Raw genomic sequence first — 14,288 nt, forward strand, 5'->3', positions numbered from 1 at the left:
ATGGGAATTTAATTAAAGAGGAATAGTGATTTGATTAAAGAGGAATAGTGATTTGATTAAAGAGGAATAATAATTTGATTATAAGAAGAATAATAATTTGGTTCAATTCAATTCAGTTTGATTCAACTCTTGTTGCTTCTCACTTGCCTTTCTCTCTCCTGTTTATTGCACACACTATTCCTCGTTTGTCATCTCGCCCATCCAGCATCCTGACAATGACACTAGTACGAGGGAAAGACATTGGAGCATTTCTAGAGCAAAAGCAAAAGCAAATGCAATTACAATTACAATTACAATTTTATTTTATTTTTATTTTTATTATTATTTTATTTTATTTTATTTCGTTTAATTTAATTTAATTTAATTTAATTTAATTCGATTTTATTTATTTTCTTTTAATTTTTCCTTTGTTTCCTTTTCTTTCACGGCCGCCCTACAAAATTTTCTTCTTCCTCATCCAAACAGTCAGACGGCCGAACACAAAACAAGAGCAAATGCTAGATGCTCATGAAAAAGTAAAACTAAACTCGATTGACTTTTGAGACTATATGCACATCAGCCTTTCCTTTTGTTTGTTTTTTTGTTTTTTTTATTCTTTTGTTTTGTTTTTCTTCTCTTTACTTTTCTTACCAGCCCTAAAATTCTGTGGGTTTGTGATATCACTATATTTCGTTATACCACTCTTTTAATGACATCTGTATATCTCGTTATCTTCATCTTTTCAGTGACTTCGCTGTACCTCTTTATATCCCTTTGCTACTTGTTTAGTTAGTTGGTCTAGTTTTTTGTAGCATTCGTTATTAGTAAGATCCTTTTGTGGCTTTGTTTGTACTTTGCTTTGAATCGAACGGTTTTTCCTTTTATTTTTTATTTTTTATTTTTTATTCGCTGGCTATATTGCTTCAAACCATTTCTTACATTCGAATGGTTTTTTTGTTTTTTAAGCATAAAAACATATAACATTCACTCTTTGACTAGAATTCAAAACAATTGCCAACATCTTTTTGATTTTTCTTCTTTTTCTTTTCCAATCCATCAATGTTTCTATCAATGTCTTACAATTCTCTCTCTATCCATCTTTCATCTCATCTTTTTCTTCCTCTTATTACAGACAGACACCTTCTTCGCTCACTCTTTCCTACTCTCTCTCTCTCTCTTCCTTTGGCCGCTCCACGTTTCATTCCATTTACCGGCCTTCCTTATTTCTCGGTAATGGTTTTTCCGATCGTCACGGTATTGCTCTTGTCTCTTTCTTTACCCACCTTGGCGCGCCCTCGGCACTTGACTTGACTTGATTGCCGACAAAGTCAAGGTGTAACATAATGGATCTGCCCCATCAAACTTTTTCCTTCCTCCAATCGTTGGCCTTAAATTTACTTTTCTTCCAATAAGCTTTTCATCTGCGTTTAAACATTTTTGCTTCGGTTGATGCATCTGACGTGCTTGGGTAACACCTTTTGCTCGTTGGAAGATTTTGCACTTGGTTTTCAATTTCCGCTATACTTTTGTTACCGGTCTTTATCATACTTGCACTATACAATATTATCGCAAATATTTAACGTCTCGTTGGTTTCGCCGAAGGACCGCCCCGCGGCTGTCTCGGTTCACTCTCCAACAGTACTCCAGACTGTGGTAACGTGTTTGTATGCAGCGTAGAAGGATTTGTTTATAAGATTTCAATCTTTTTTCTTTTTCTTTTTTTTTTCTTGGTTTTAGAATTTTTATTTTTATATATTTATTGATTAATTGATTTACTTATTGATAGATTGGTTGGTTCATTTTTTTTCTTTCATCTTTTTCCAATCTATATGTATGTGTATATAAATATTTTTTATTTTATTATTTATTTTTTATTTATTTATTTTTTTCATTTCCCTCTATTTATTCACTCCGGATCACTTCCATCCTTATGTTATTTTAAAAAAAAATTTTTTTTTTCTTGTTCTATACTTCTGTTTATTTTCATGTCCTTTTCATTTCGTTCAATTAATTTCATTCCATTTCCTTTTCTAATATTTTTTTTCCTTTGCGATCGCTACCTTTTCCATACATATCTTGTTTTTTCCTCCATAGTATCCACCTTGTAAAACAAAATTCAATTAAATTGAAAAATTAATATTTTTAACAAATTTTTGAAAAGTTCGAAACTGCTGATTTACAATTTTCATCCATTCTTTGCTTTCCATTTTCTCCATTTCTCCTCTACTTGCGACACTTGGAAATCCATGTATAACCGAGTTTAAGGTTATTTAATAAGCGAATGTGTAGTTTTATTAATACAAAGATTGTTGCGCTCTTATAATCAACTATTTGCATAAAATTCATCTCTTTTATTTTTTAATTTATCATAATCTAAATAATGAAACCCCTCAACATGTCTGAGGACTCCTCCTGATTGCGAAAAAAACACCCATTCACCAATACACCAATTTAGAACCGGTTTTCTAATGTTTTTCTATTAATAATCAAATCATCCTCATAAAGTTCTTCCTTCAAGCTCACCATTTTTTATTTTTTCAAGTATTCATTCATTCCAAATTTTGCTTTTTCAATCCATCCAAACCTGTAAAGCCGAAACCGTTCCTGTCCAAAGATCCTTCTCTTTACTTTCATCCTCTTCTTCACTTTCATCCTTCTCATACTTGTAAATTCTATTTCCATAACATACACACTTTATCTGCATGTTTATAGGGTTCGCTTGTACTGTGTTTACCGTCAAATCGTAATTTCCCGTCACATGCGTTTCTTCCACAAGATCCTTGTTTCTCCATCTACGAATACTTCCATCCGTCCCACCTGCCAAAATTTCATCCTTTTTATCAGTGTCGAAAAGAATCCTTTGGTTCGTATCGCCACGATGCCCTTCAAGAGCATATACCATGTCGCGCACATACCGTATATCCCAAACTTCAATCTTATCACTGCATCTGCTTCCAACATATAACTTTTCTCCATCCTCACACCATTGTAGATGTGTCACTCCGTTTCCTCTTTCAATCGAAAACTCTAGCTGACAAGGGCGACGTCCGCAATCATTATAAATCCCAACTCGATTTGAATACGTTCCCACTGCCAATGTTTTCGAATCCATCGGATTCAAGGAAAAGCATGACTGTATACCCTTAAGACTAAATTCCCAAAGAGGGACTTTATATCCATGGGTTACCGTTGTCATGACAGGTTCTTTACATCCCGTTCTTATATTAAAATGATGGAGACAGTTTTTATCACCCGCAATCAAATACTCCCCATCGTTGGTAAACTGTAAACAATGCGATCCTTGATATCTCTCTTGGTGATCTATCATGTGATATGAAGCCTTGTTCTTTCCTGTAGTAAAATTGATCAACTTGATAGGTTGATCCCTACTAGACACTGCAAAAAGGTTACTGGAAGGATCGTCAAGTTTCATTCTCGAATACCAACTGTAACTGTAAACTGTTTCCGGTGATTGATATTTATACGACAGATGTTTTGAAAAGTTCAATGGTCCATCAGCCTTTTTGGATAAATCGGAAAACGGCACATTCCAACAGTTAAGACATTGATCCTCTGTTAACGAAAGTATAGTCGATCCATCCGGCGACCATCTTGACGAATGAAAAAAATTCAATGGCTTTGTTGGACTTTGAGCAATCACATTTGTTCCTAAATTAATACTTCCGCATACATAGCCGAAATTTTGACTTTTCTTCTTATGCACCAAGTCATCCTTCTGATCCTCAAAGGAGTTTACACAATTATCCATTCCTTCCTCAAGTTAACCTACTTTATTAACCATGTATGGATTATGGCTCTTCACAATGTCAACTTTAATTTTTTAAATATATAATATATATATGGATTTCTTTCTATCTGGTCATAAGGGTTGAAAACGAATAGTCCTTCTTTAAAAAACGAATTGTAATCATATGTAGTAGTTGTAATCTCAGTATGCTCGAATTACTCCAAGACATTTCCACGAGTCCTAAAACAGAAAGAATGTATTCTTTGTTTCTCAATCATAAAAAAAAAAGAAAATTAAAAGTTACGACTCAGGTTACTATATAAATAAAAATAGAGACAGGTTGCGATATACTTGTCTAACTAAAAAAACAATTGAGTACAATATCGTCAACATTTTTATTACTTTACGCCCATTGAAACTATAAATATATGAACGAAATTAAGCAAATAAGCCTTCATCGTTTTTTTGTATTGATAAATCAAAAAATATATTAATGAATTAACGAAAATAACCTATGCCAAAATCTTAATTTTTTTTTATCAATGAGTGCAGACGCGTACAAAAACTGCTCAACAGTTCATAAACTTTAGAGTGTGTCACTCTTTTTTTTCTTCAGCTATTTACTACAAAAGTTGGCTTACGCAGCGGCTTCCGAAATTGTAGCAGTTTCTGAAATGGTTGCAGAAATTGGTTTAGATGTTTGTGTCTTTTTCTTCCTGTGAAATCTTGTATCCTCTGGACTGAATCCACCGTTCCCAAACATGGCAAAATCGGGCGTGGATGCCATATAATCGAATGGACCAAAGTCTTTCTTTGTCCGTATTAATTCGAAAAACTTTGGATAATCAATGTGAGTATGCCAATGGCCATCTTTTTTGAACGCAGTTTGAGCAACTAAAATACTGCAGCTGTGTGCATGTTCTGCAGCAATTTCATAGCGGACGCCAAGGTCTTGTAAATGAATATCAATATACTCAATCAATTTTTTAACAAAGTCAATTACCTCTTCATAATAAGGCACATTCTTCATAGTCAACGGTGATTGATCCGAATTACCACTATAAGTAACCCCCTTAACTTCGATGAAACAAGGCACACCAAGACGAATCAGTTCAGTATACTCTTTAATTTGCTCCATGTTGAATCCCTTCACCAAGGTCATTCGGTAAACAGTACGCTGCCGCTTTTCACGTAAAATCTCCAAACACGTTAGCATTCGCTCCCAAAAATCCTTGAATAATGGTCGGTCTACTGATTTGAGACTCTGCTTAGTACTGGCATCAACAGAAACGTAGAGTTGAGTGACCATACCCATATTTCTTAATGCTTCAGGATGCTGGGCATTTGTTACTAAGAACGATGAAATCTCTCTTTCATGAAGCATGGACACAAATTCGTTTATGTATGGATAAAATATAGGCTCTCCAACCAAGGACAAAGCACAGTGACGAACACGAGACGCTTCTTCATATCTGTCGGGTAGAACACCAGGTACACCTTTCATTAATTTTAACTTGGCATAATGAGCCTTCAATATACCCTGAAGTATCATTTCTGGAGGATCAACCTTCCAGCGCCAAGAGGTTCCTACGGGATTCGTACCATGTCTCCAACAAAAAGTACATTTATTAGCACAGGCTAAACTTGGGGTAGCTTCCATACATAGATGACTTCGAATTCCATAGAAACTATACTTATAGCAAAAGCCTCGGCCACGCATAGCAGACTTTGTCCATCTGCAAATCTTTACACCACTATGTGAGCCAACTACGCTGTATCCCTGCTTTGTAAGGGCTTTATACGTAGGAGACTCTGTCGAAACCATCTCTTTAGTACCCACTGGCAAGGCTGCTTCTGCCTTTGCCTTGGCCATCATGGAACCCATATCCTCAACATCCATAACATCCGAACTAAGTGAATCCGTGTTTCCGATTTTCAAAAGCGTACCGTTTTTCAAGCATTCTGCTACAGACCTTGTCCACTGTAATAAAGCGTCAATTTGAGCAGTAGGTGCCAATTGTGTGTTTACCACGCCCAAGGGAGCAAGCCTACGAGCCCCAAGTTTTTTGATCCATTTATCGGCTTGGATGGCCTGATAGCAAAATTTGTCTCCAGGATAATTTTCCATATCACCCAATCCAAAAACGGCATAGCCCGATAGACCATGCAAAGGATCTTTAGGAACACGAAAGTCAGAAAACGACTCTTGCAAACTTGACAGGTAATAATCGATGCTAGATTCAATTTCATAAGAAGGAAGCACAACGAGGTAGATGGCATTTTCTGGACAAGAAACGAAATACTCAGAAAGGTCTACATAATCCAAATTCAATAATTGGATATCATCTCTTTGAAGCAAGCTGCTTAATTCTTCATGAACCTGTTTGGCATAACGTTCAGCAGTACCTCCTAAAGTCGAATAAAAGACACAAAGAGGAGAGTTTTTCCAATCAATAGTATCATTTTGTTTACGAATGGAAGAGGATGGCGAACCGATCTTTCCCCTTTTGCCAACCCGCTTAAACCTTTTAACTTCTCTCTGTTTCTTTACCTCATCTTTTTTCTCGCTTGATTTATCTGAATTGGACAATTGGGTTTTTCGTCGAATCAGAAAATGGATCAGTACAGGCAGCAGCAAGACTATGTACAATACAGCCCGGTATTCTTCCCAATGCTCCCCGATGTACCCCAAAGAATACCCCATGGCAATGATTTACCACTGGAATTTAGCAAAGAAATAGTATCCTTGGTGGTTGGAAAAAGGATTCTTTGAGGTGTGGCATATGGAAAAGACACAGGCAAATTTCACCAATAAGCGCCAACAGAACTAAGTCCAGCTAGAGAGTACTAAAATGAAGGATGAACTTTTAAATTAATTTAAAATTTTTACTTATTTGTTTATTTTATGATTAATTTTACCTTATTAATATATAAGTGCTTTCATCTAAATGATGGAGTGCTGGCCAAAAAGGTACTTTTTGTAAAAGTCAACATTCTTGAAAATCAAACTATAAGAAAAGCAATATCTCTTAAAATACCTCATGTGTAGTAACATTTAGAAAAATTGCTAGATAGCTAGTGTTAGACGTAGTGAAAATGATACTTGGAGATGAGACACTTTCAAACGATTGAAGAAAGAATCAAGGATGAGGGCTTTGTAATGATTGTTATTTGTGAAAAGTATTCAAAAAAGATTTGGAATGTTTGATGAGAGTTCATTTTTAAAGATTTTACGACATGGGAATATATCAGTAAAACGAAGAATAAAAAGTAAATAATGCAGCTAGCATGCTGCGTCTTAAATAAAGAGCAAAAAAAAAGATATAAAGCAAAAGCGATAAATGAAGAAAGTAAGAGAAAGAAACCAATTCAACTATACCTTTGTAACATCGAAATTCTCCAAGCTTAGCACCTTTGTTATATGCTTGTCCGCAGCTTGTTCTGGAGAAAGAGAAAAAAAGGGAAGAATATTGACATCAGGAACCCACACAACTTTCATGCCTGCCGCCCGGCCTGATTGAACTCCTGTAATGGAATCTTCAAAAACCAAGCAGTTCTCTGGCAGGATTTCTGCCTGGCCTTGAGCCTTGCGCTTGTCGTTGATCATCTTCAAAGCGATGAACCAAATATCTGGGTGAGGTTTGCCTCTACCGACGGGTAATCGAGGGTCATCTCCAGTGATAATGTTTCCATCAAAATGATCAAACAAATGACTCAAATGAGCGGACTTCTTTTCAAAGTTGTGTGTGTCACTGGAAGTGGCTAGTGCTATAGGAATGTTTAGTGATTTCAACTTACTTAACAAATTCATAACGCCAGGTAAAGGCTTTGTATGCCTCCATAGTTCAGCTTGAGTTTCACGTTGTAATGCTATGTATTCTTCGCAGGTCAAATCAATACCCGACCAATCCAAAAAGATTCTGCTGGCCTCCTTTGAAGTTCGGCCTAAAGCATGAATGATTAGAAGGTTGAAAAAAACAACAACAGCTCAAAGCCACTTACCCATCATCTTAGCCTTGACTTCCATGGAGAAGGGGCCTTTGTTATAGCGCTTTAAAATGATATCTAGACGCACCGTTAGCCTAACCAATACCTTTGAACAGAAAGGGAAAAGGAAGAGTAAAACTTACTAGTGCTTTTTGTGTAGATTGACTCTGTATCGACCAACAAGCCCTGTATTCGTTAGATAGAAGGACACTTTATCGCTTTTCAAGTAGTATGCTTTAAGGAATCATCAGGCTAAGCACTTTTAAGTAGAATGAAAAACAAATAAACGATAATAAATATTGTATTTGTTGATCATGGACGCCGTAAATGATCCATATTATTTTACTATGTACGTACGTCCATATCGAAAAGACACGCCTCAGGAATCATCTTTAAAGTAAAGTAAGGGTTTTAATAAAAAGAATGTCTTTGTTTTTCTACGATGAAGAAAGATATTGTTGAAAGGATATATACTATTCGTAACAGAATGAAACCAATTTCGATCAGTATACGGACGAAAGCAGCAATGGGAATGAGATGAATATACGATAACTTATCAAATAATTCAAGTTTAGACAATCACAGTCGTCCTTAATAAATTCTGCTAGAAGTAGTCAAACGTGGAGTTGACAAGTTGCAAGACGAGCCATTGTTTAGGCAAAGGTGAGAAATAGAATATTTGTGGCATTAGGAAAGCTTTTGGACTTGCAAATAGAATTGCTTGAAAATAATGAGTGTAAAGAGAGGTAAAGTTGGCGAATTTGTTGAGTCAGGGATTGAACTTGATTCATCTAAATGATAATGTTATGGTAAGATAAAAAGAAACTAGAAAAAAATAGAAGAAAGTTTATAAAGTGCAATGACATTGAATTTACTCGACTCTCTTCCTATTACACGACAAGCTCAGTTTATGGATGTTTATTTGTCTACAAACAATTCATTCACGTGTGACTTTGAACTTGACCGGAAACATGTTACAGAAGGTGGTTTGAAAGTAAAATTGATACGGGAATGGGTGTCTTATTGAAAAACTACAAAGCTGTACTCGATGACTATGGAATGTCATCAGGTGGATATACAGATAGCTCTTTTTAAATGTCGAGTGAGATATCGGTGGTTTATTTTGAAGAAAATTACTTAAAAAGTGATTAAAGTAATAATAAGTAATGAAAGTCAAATAAAAGGCCTTACGATTATCTGCTCGTCAACTATGGGTATACAGGTGTATCTCACACTATGCTTGAAGATTTCGCTGACGATTATATAGACAATGTCCATAAACAGGTTAAAACCAAGCCTTTTTAATTACGAACTTGACCATTTCTGAAGACTGTAGATACCTTAGAAGCTAATCTCATTTGTATTACTGTAAGAGGCAATTCGAATCGACAAGAGTGTAGGTAGAAGAGTATACCTATCCAAAGAGTATCAGATGCTTTTACCAATTTAAGAGTTTTCCATGGATATGTATTCAATTTTAGGTCCAACTATTTAACACTTGTGCGAACATCGATCATGTCCGATGCAGCAACTTGCTGCTGTCATGTCGCTCAAACCAAACAAAAGAAATGTGCCAATTAACAAAATATTTCCAATACTATACTTGTAACGTTCTAGCATTAATACATACCTTAAGGCACTACTTGCAATCAGCCCAGTCATGTCAATCTCTTCAATATCTTGTTCGGGATCCCGCTTGCGACCAGCGCATTATTTTTCTTAGATTACTGACATTATATATTTCAATTTGGAACAAAAAAACAATCTGATTTCGACCATTTTTTAAAATTTTTCTTTTTCATAAATTTTTTCGACTTTTCCTATACTTTCGATGGTGAAGAATGCATTGAGCACAGTCTGCAGCTTCCATTTTTTTCTTCTGAAATTTTATAGTAAAATCGAAAGTTTTTCATCTGCTTAAGCAATCAATTAAATCTAGACAAACATTGCTAAGTTCTCCGCAAATTCAAAGAAACTTTGGCTGACGTACCTAAAATGCTTAAGTGGAAGTTTCCACGCTACACACAACTTAACCAGAACCTATATCCTTAGGAACACCAAGAAACTCAGAAAAGGTATGTTTGTAGTGTTTTTTAGGAAAAACGAAGTTATTTGTCTGGAAAAAGTATTTACTAACGAGTTTTTGAGGTAGTTTTATCAAAATGTCTTCATTGGAACAATTAAAGGCCACTGGCACTGTTGTCGTCTCCGATACTGGAGATTTTGAATCGATCGCCAAATACAAACCCCAAGATGCCACCACAAACCCTTCTCTCATCTTGGCCGCTTCTAAGAAGCCCCAATATGCTGCTCTCGTCGACGCTGCTGTTGACTATGCCAAGGCAAAGGGTGGTTCCATCAACTCTCAAATTGAGATTGCTTTTGATCGTCTTTTGATCGAATTCGGTACCAAGATCCTCGCTATCGTCCCTGGCCGTGTCTCCACCGAAGTTGATGCTCGTTACTCTTTTGACACCCAAACTACTATCGAGAAGGCTCGTCACCTCATCAAGTTGTACGAAGCCGAGGGCATTGGTCGTGAGCGTGTTCTCATCAAGATTGCCTCCACCTATGAGGGTATCCAAGCTGCTAAGCAACTCGAGGAAGAGGGCATCCACTGCAACTTGACTCTCTTGTTCTCTTTTGTCCAAGCTGTTGCTTGCGCCGAGGCTAACGTTACCTTGATTTCTCCTTTCGTCGGTCGTATTCTCGATTTCTACAAGGCTAAGAATAACCGTGACTATACCGCTCAAGAAGACCCCGGTGTCGTCAGTGTCTCTAACATCTTCAACTACTACAAAAAATTCGGTTACAAGACCATTGTCATGGGTGCTTCTTTCCGTAACGTCGGTGAGATCAAGGAACTCGCTGGTGTTGACTTTTTGACCATCTCCCCCGCCCTTCTTGAGCAGCTCAACAACAGCACCGACGCTGTCCCCAAGAAGCTTGATGCCTCCAAGGCTTCCAGCCTCAATTTGGAGAAGGTTTCCTACCTTACTGATGAGCCCAAGTTCCGTTTCGACTTTAACAACGACGAAATGGCTGTAGTCAAGTTGTCCACTGGTATCGCTGCCTTTGCCAAGGATGCTGATACTCTTCGTACCATCTTGAAGGCTAAGCTTGAGGCCTAAATATTTTAGCTGCAACCAGTTAGGTATACCGATTTCTTTCATTTTGTTAGGAGTTTTTTAGCTTACTTTTTTTTACCCTTTTTACTGCTAGCATTCCGTATGTTGAGGTTTCCAGATTATGATTTTAAGGATGTTATGGCAGTCTTTTTTAACAAAACACAAAAAATAAATCGTACTTGCGAGCTATAAGTGTGACTAAGCCTTTAGGTTTGACGATTGTTATATAAATGAATATATATATTTTGTATATATGTATTGCGTATGTGGATGGACATATTTACTTGTATTTTGGAATAAAATATATGATGGATCTCAACTGCAAATGGTAGAATGTGGAATTAATTATTAGCAAACACATTTCAAAACTATTTAAGTATGTAATTGGAAGAGCGTAAAAATTTCGTTAATATTAATTAGTATATTACTTCCGTAACATAAGAAATTCACTTTGAAAAGAAGGATCCCATAAAATTGGGATGAAGATTGAATAGAAAATAAAAATATCGTAAAGATAGAAGAAAAAGAAAATTATATCCTGCTGTGAAATAAGTTATATAATGAGAGGAGTGATTGTTTAAACTAAAATAGTTTGTACGTCCAGCATCAACTTACGGTCTTCAGGAGGCCATTCCAAGCGTTTCCAAGTACGAACTGCGCGCTCAACCGGGTCCAACTCAAAAACCCTTGCACGACGAACGTAGCCACCATGTCCTCCATATCCGCCAAACCCAGCACCTCCAGCAAAGCAAAAGTATGTGTTATAATCTGGATGGATTCCACAGAAATCATTTACATGGTCATGTCCTGCAATAGCAAGAGGAATACGTAAACTTTTCAAAGCTTTCGCAGTATTTGGATCACAAATGGAATAAGAACAGGGCTCTCGAAATGCACCAACAAGGTCTTCAGTCTCGCAAAACTCCTTCAGAGGGATATGCAATACAGCCATTTGAATGGGCTCGTACTTGAAATCCGCAACTTTACTAGAAAGCCACTCCAGTTGATCCTCGGTAATAGCATCGTATCCAGGGCATAATCTTCGATTTGAAGTATCTCCCTTTGTATCTAAAACGTAAATGGCAAACTTTCGGGGACTATGTAAAACAAAGTTACCAACACCAGAGACATTTCCAATCAAACCCATACTACCAGGAATCTGACTCAAAATTTTGGCAAGCTCTTCCCTCGATAAATCTCCCAAATCATCGTGATTTCCGAAATTTACAGCAAATGGGACGTTGTAATCAACAAAAGGGGACACCGCTTTCATCAAAGAGCTTCTAGCGTCGCGTGACGTGTCGCCGTTAATTAAGTCCCCAGTCAAAAGGACAAAGTCCGGTTCCTCTAACTGTAATAATTCATTCACGAAAGCAGTAGTTTTTGCATCGGCCATACAATCCTCTGCAGTCTCATACGGATAAGGATCGCGACACGGTCTGTCAGAATTTGAATAGTGCAAATCAGAAAGCTGAAGAATCTTAATTGTCTTTTTTTCTTCGTCATCATAAGTAAGGGTTACGGATGAAAGCTCCTTTCTCTTAAGCGCTTCAATAGATGGCGTCGGAGGAGTTTCACAAGGTCTTTGCGTCAATAGGACCGGCTGTCCTAAATAAATAAAGTCATTTAGAACAGCAGACCAACCCTCTCGTAATTCAACAACATCCTCACCCAACAATGTATTAAATTCGCAAATATCACCATCCGTTCCATAACGAATTTGAATACCGTGCTTGTTACGCTTTTCCAGCTGTCGATCAACATATACCTGTTCAACTAAGACAGTCTCCCCAGGAATATACAGTGCTGGTCGTTTCACGTAAAGGTAGGCACGCTTCCAAGGAATTCGGGAACGGTACAGATTCCGACTAGTACGGGCCCATTTCCAAAATTCCAAAACGGGACGACAAAAGGGAGAAAAGGAAAAGCACTCGACCAGCCTTATATCTTCGATTGGAGTGTTCAGTGAGAAGGGTCCCGACTTTGAGTCAGTGATTTCAATGGTGTTGAGCGAATAATCAACAGTCAATAATGCTATGAAAGCCGCAACTATGAAGATTGCCCTTTTACGAAGGAAATGAATAATGTTTCTCTTTGGTAGCATCATTTTGCTTAGTCTTTGAACACGAGATTAGTAATTGTAGGAATGTATTTTTAACCGAAAAACGTCCCGCGAGAACTTTTTCTTTTACGGATCAAATATTTGACAAAGAAAAGCAATATTTATATAACAAATGTGCTTCAAATTAAAAGTTTTTATGAAAAACCTGTAGAATTGACTGAATTCATGAAAGCAAAAGGATTATGTGGATATTACGGTAATGTTTACATGGTAGAAGAAGGCTTTTCAAATTAAGATTCGAATGCGGAGCACAAGAACGAATCCGTTATCTATGCCTAGCGTAGTGCAGAATACTCACTTAAGAATCGCTTTCAAGAAACTTGCTTATCATAATACTTGAAGTTGGAAAGAGCTCGGTATGTGAAGAGATGAGCTTAACGTAGTTTAGCAGGTTCTCAGTTATTCTGAATGTCTATTAAAATTCAGCATTATAGCGACTTTTCTTGTGAGTGAAAACAAACGTTAAAGCTAGATGGCATTTCGGAAGAAGAAAATTGCATGGATAAGCTCTCAGATACTCATTGACATTAATATTTTCATCTCACTTATTTTTTAATTTCTAGCGGTGAGTGTTTATATGAGAGGTACGGCAGCTCTCAAAATCTTAACAACCATTTTGGATTATATTTTAAGCTCTAACTTTTTGTTAAGTATTATTTTCTGAGAAATTCTGCTTCATACTGTAGTGGTACGAGAAAACTCGCAAATGAAAACGAATATTTCAAGGTACTATAAATCTCGCTTAATTCAAGCTTAATTTGGCCGACATTTCACATGTTGTGGCCCATGAAACATGTGTCAATAGTTGTATAACTGTGTAAGGGTACTATTGCGTTAGTTTCTTACCTGATCTGAAAAGTTTTAAGCTGCCAGCAAGTCGATATATATAGAGGGTTTTGCGGATCTTGTTTTTTTCCGGCATAATTATTGTGCCGAACCACTAAGCCGAACCAAAGAGTAATTATCATAACGCAAACTCTTTCAAAATAAAGAACCCATTTATTCTTCAACTCAAAGTTCAAGCAGAATACCTTGAAGCTTGATAATTAACAAATTTCCAAGCTGAGACTCATTCTTCGTTTAACTAATCTCACATGATGTTTTCCTCATTATTTTGGTTTTGCATATTTTTTTGAAAACTCATTAAGTGTAAGCTACGCAGTTTGGTATCTGATTTAAGGATACGTAGAACTGCGGTGAGTTTTCCTTGTGATCTATTATATTACGATACACAGGTTGTATAAGTAGCAACTGAGTATAGGTATTGTATTAACTGGGTTATAATGTTACCTATCACTAATATAGCTCATAACTGAACTGAGGA

General features: G+C 36.7%; 5 protein-coding genes and 12 long non-coding RNA genes across 17 annotated transcripts, besides 1 other annotated feature; 8 read left to right on the forward strand and 9 right to left on the reverse strand.

Annotated features, from left to right (window-relative positions):
* Positions 1-45: 45 nt before the first annotated feature.
* Positions 46-2,001, forward strand: SPOM_SPNCRNA.1157. The gene has a single exon (NR_150011.1). It is a non-coding gene; the product is annotated as a non-coding RNA (long non-coding RNA).
* Positions 388-1,667, reverse strand: SPOM_SPNCRNA.7011. Its single transcript, NR_196352.1, has one exon. It is a non-coding gene; the product is annotated as a non-coding RNA (long non-coding RNA).
* Positions 1,935-3,860, forward strand: SPOM_SPNCRNA.1158. Its single transcript, NR_150012.1, has one exon. It is a non-coding gene; the product is annotated as a non-coding RNA (long non-coding RNA).
* Positions 1,971-2,229, reverse strand: SPOM_SPNCRNA.7012. Its single transcript, NR_196353.1, has one exon. It is a non-coding gene; the product is annotated as a non-coding RNA (long non-coding RNA).
* gnr1 (heterotrimeric G protein beta subunit Gnr1) lies at positions 2,315-3,922 on the reverse strand. The gene has a single exon (NM_001022941.3). It carries the CDS (start codon positions 3,746-3,748, stop codon positions 2,549-2,551), a length of 1,200 nt encoding a protein of 399 aa, NP_587950.1. The 5' UTR covers positions 3,749-3,922; the 3' UTR covers positions 2,315-2,548.
* A 245-nt stretch (positions 3,923-4,167) lies between these two features.
* On the reverse strand, positions 4,168-6,482 carry tyw1 (wybutosine biosynthesis protein Tyw1). The gene has a single exon (NM_001022942.3). It carries the CDS (start codon positions 6,429-6,431, stop codon positions 4,365-4,367), a length of 2,067 nt encoding a protein of 688 aa, NP_587951.1. The 5' UTR covers positions 6,432-6,482; the 3' UTR covers positions 4,168-4,364.
* Positions 4,356-5,247, forward strand: SPOM_SPNCRNA.7013. Its single transcript, NR_196354.1, has one exon. It is a non-coding gene; the product is annotated as a non-coding RNA (long non-coding RNA).
* On the forward strand, positions 5,372-5,746 carry SPOM_SPNCRNA.7014. The gene has a single exon (NR_196355.1). It is a non-coding gene; the product is annotated as a non-coding RNA (long non-coding RNA).
* SPOM_SPNCRNA.7015 lies at positions 5,850-6,623 on the forward strand. Its single transcript, NR_196356.1, has one exon. It is a non-coding gene; the product is annotated as a non-coding RNA (long non-coding RNA).
* Positions 6,624-6,653: 30 nt separating this feature from the next.
* Positions 6,654-8,342, reverse strand: SPOM_SPCC1020.07 (pseudouridine-5'-phosphatase). The gene is made up of 4 exons (NM_001022943.3): positions 8,072-8,342; positions 7,858-7,900; positions 7,730-7,792; positions 6,654-7,672 (listed from the first exon to the last, which is right to left on the reverse strand). The coding sequence occupies exons 1-4, from the start codon at positions 8,102-8,104 to the stop codon at positions 7,101-7,103; spliced, it is 711 nt and encodes a 236-aa protein (NP_587952.1). The 5' UTR covers positions 8,105-8,342; the 3' UTR covers positions 6,654-7,100.
* Positions 7,773-9,489, forward strand: SPOM_SPNCRNA.7016. The gene has a single exon (NR_196357.1). It is a non-coding gene; the product is annotated as a non-coding RNA (long non-coding RNA).
* On the reverse strand, positions 8,721-9,724 carry SPOM_SPNCRNA.1159. Its single transcript, NR_150013.1, has one exon. It is a non-coding gene; the product is annotated as a non-coding RNA (long non-coding RNA).
* A 20-nt stretch (positions 9,725-9,744) lies between these two features.
* tal1 (transaldolase) lies at positions 9,745-11,213 on the forward strand. The gene is made up of 2 exons (NM_001355892.2): positions 9,745-9,789; positions 9,867-11,213. The coding sequence occupies exon 2, from the start codon at positions 9,877-9,879 to the stop codon at positions 10,843-10,845; it is 969 nt and encodes a 322-aa protein (NP_001342725.1). The 5' UTR covers positions 9,745-9,789; positions 9,867-9,876; the 3' UTR covers positions 10,846-11,213.
* SPOM_SPNCRNA.7017 lies at positions 9,943-10,198 on the reverse strand. Its single transcript, NR_196358.1, has one exon. It is a non-coding gene; the product is annotated as a non-coding RNA (long non-coding RNA).
* Positions 10,314-10,810, reverse strand: SPOM_SPNCRNA.7018. The gene has a single exon (NR_196359.1). It is a non-coding gene; the product is annotated as a non-coding RNA (long non-coding RNA).
* dcr2 (phosphoprotein phosphatase) lies at positions 11,169-13,150 on the reverse strand. The gene has a single exon (NM_001022945.3). The coding sequence runs from the start codon at positions 12,947-12,949 to the stop codon at positions 11,420-11,422; it is 1,530 nt and encodes a 509-aa protein (NP_587954.1). The 5' UTR covers positions 12,950-13,150; the 3' UTR covers positions 11,169-11,419.
* On the forward strand, positions 11,327-14,264 carry SPOM_SPNCRNA.7019. The gene has a single exon (NR_196360.1). It is a non-coding gene; the product is annotated as a non-coding RNA (long non-coding RNA).
* Positions 14,113-14,288: part of an LONG TERMINAL REPEAT that runs on past the window's edge.

The sequence above is a fragment of the Schizosaccharomyces pombe genome (assembly GCF_000002945.2).
Source record: "Schizosaccharomyces pombe strain 972h- genome assembly, chromosome: III".
NCBI classification, from domain to species: domain Eukaryota; kingdom Fungi; phylum Ascomycota; class Schizosaccharomycetes; order Schizosaccharomycetales; family Schizosaccharomycetaceae; genus Schizosaccharomyces; species Schizosaccharomyces pombe.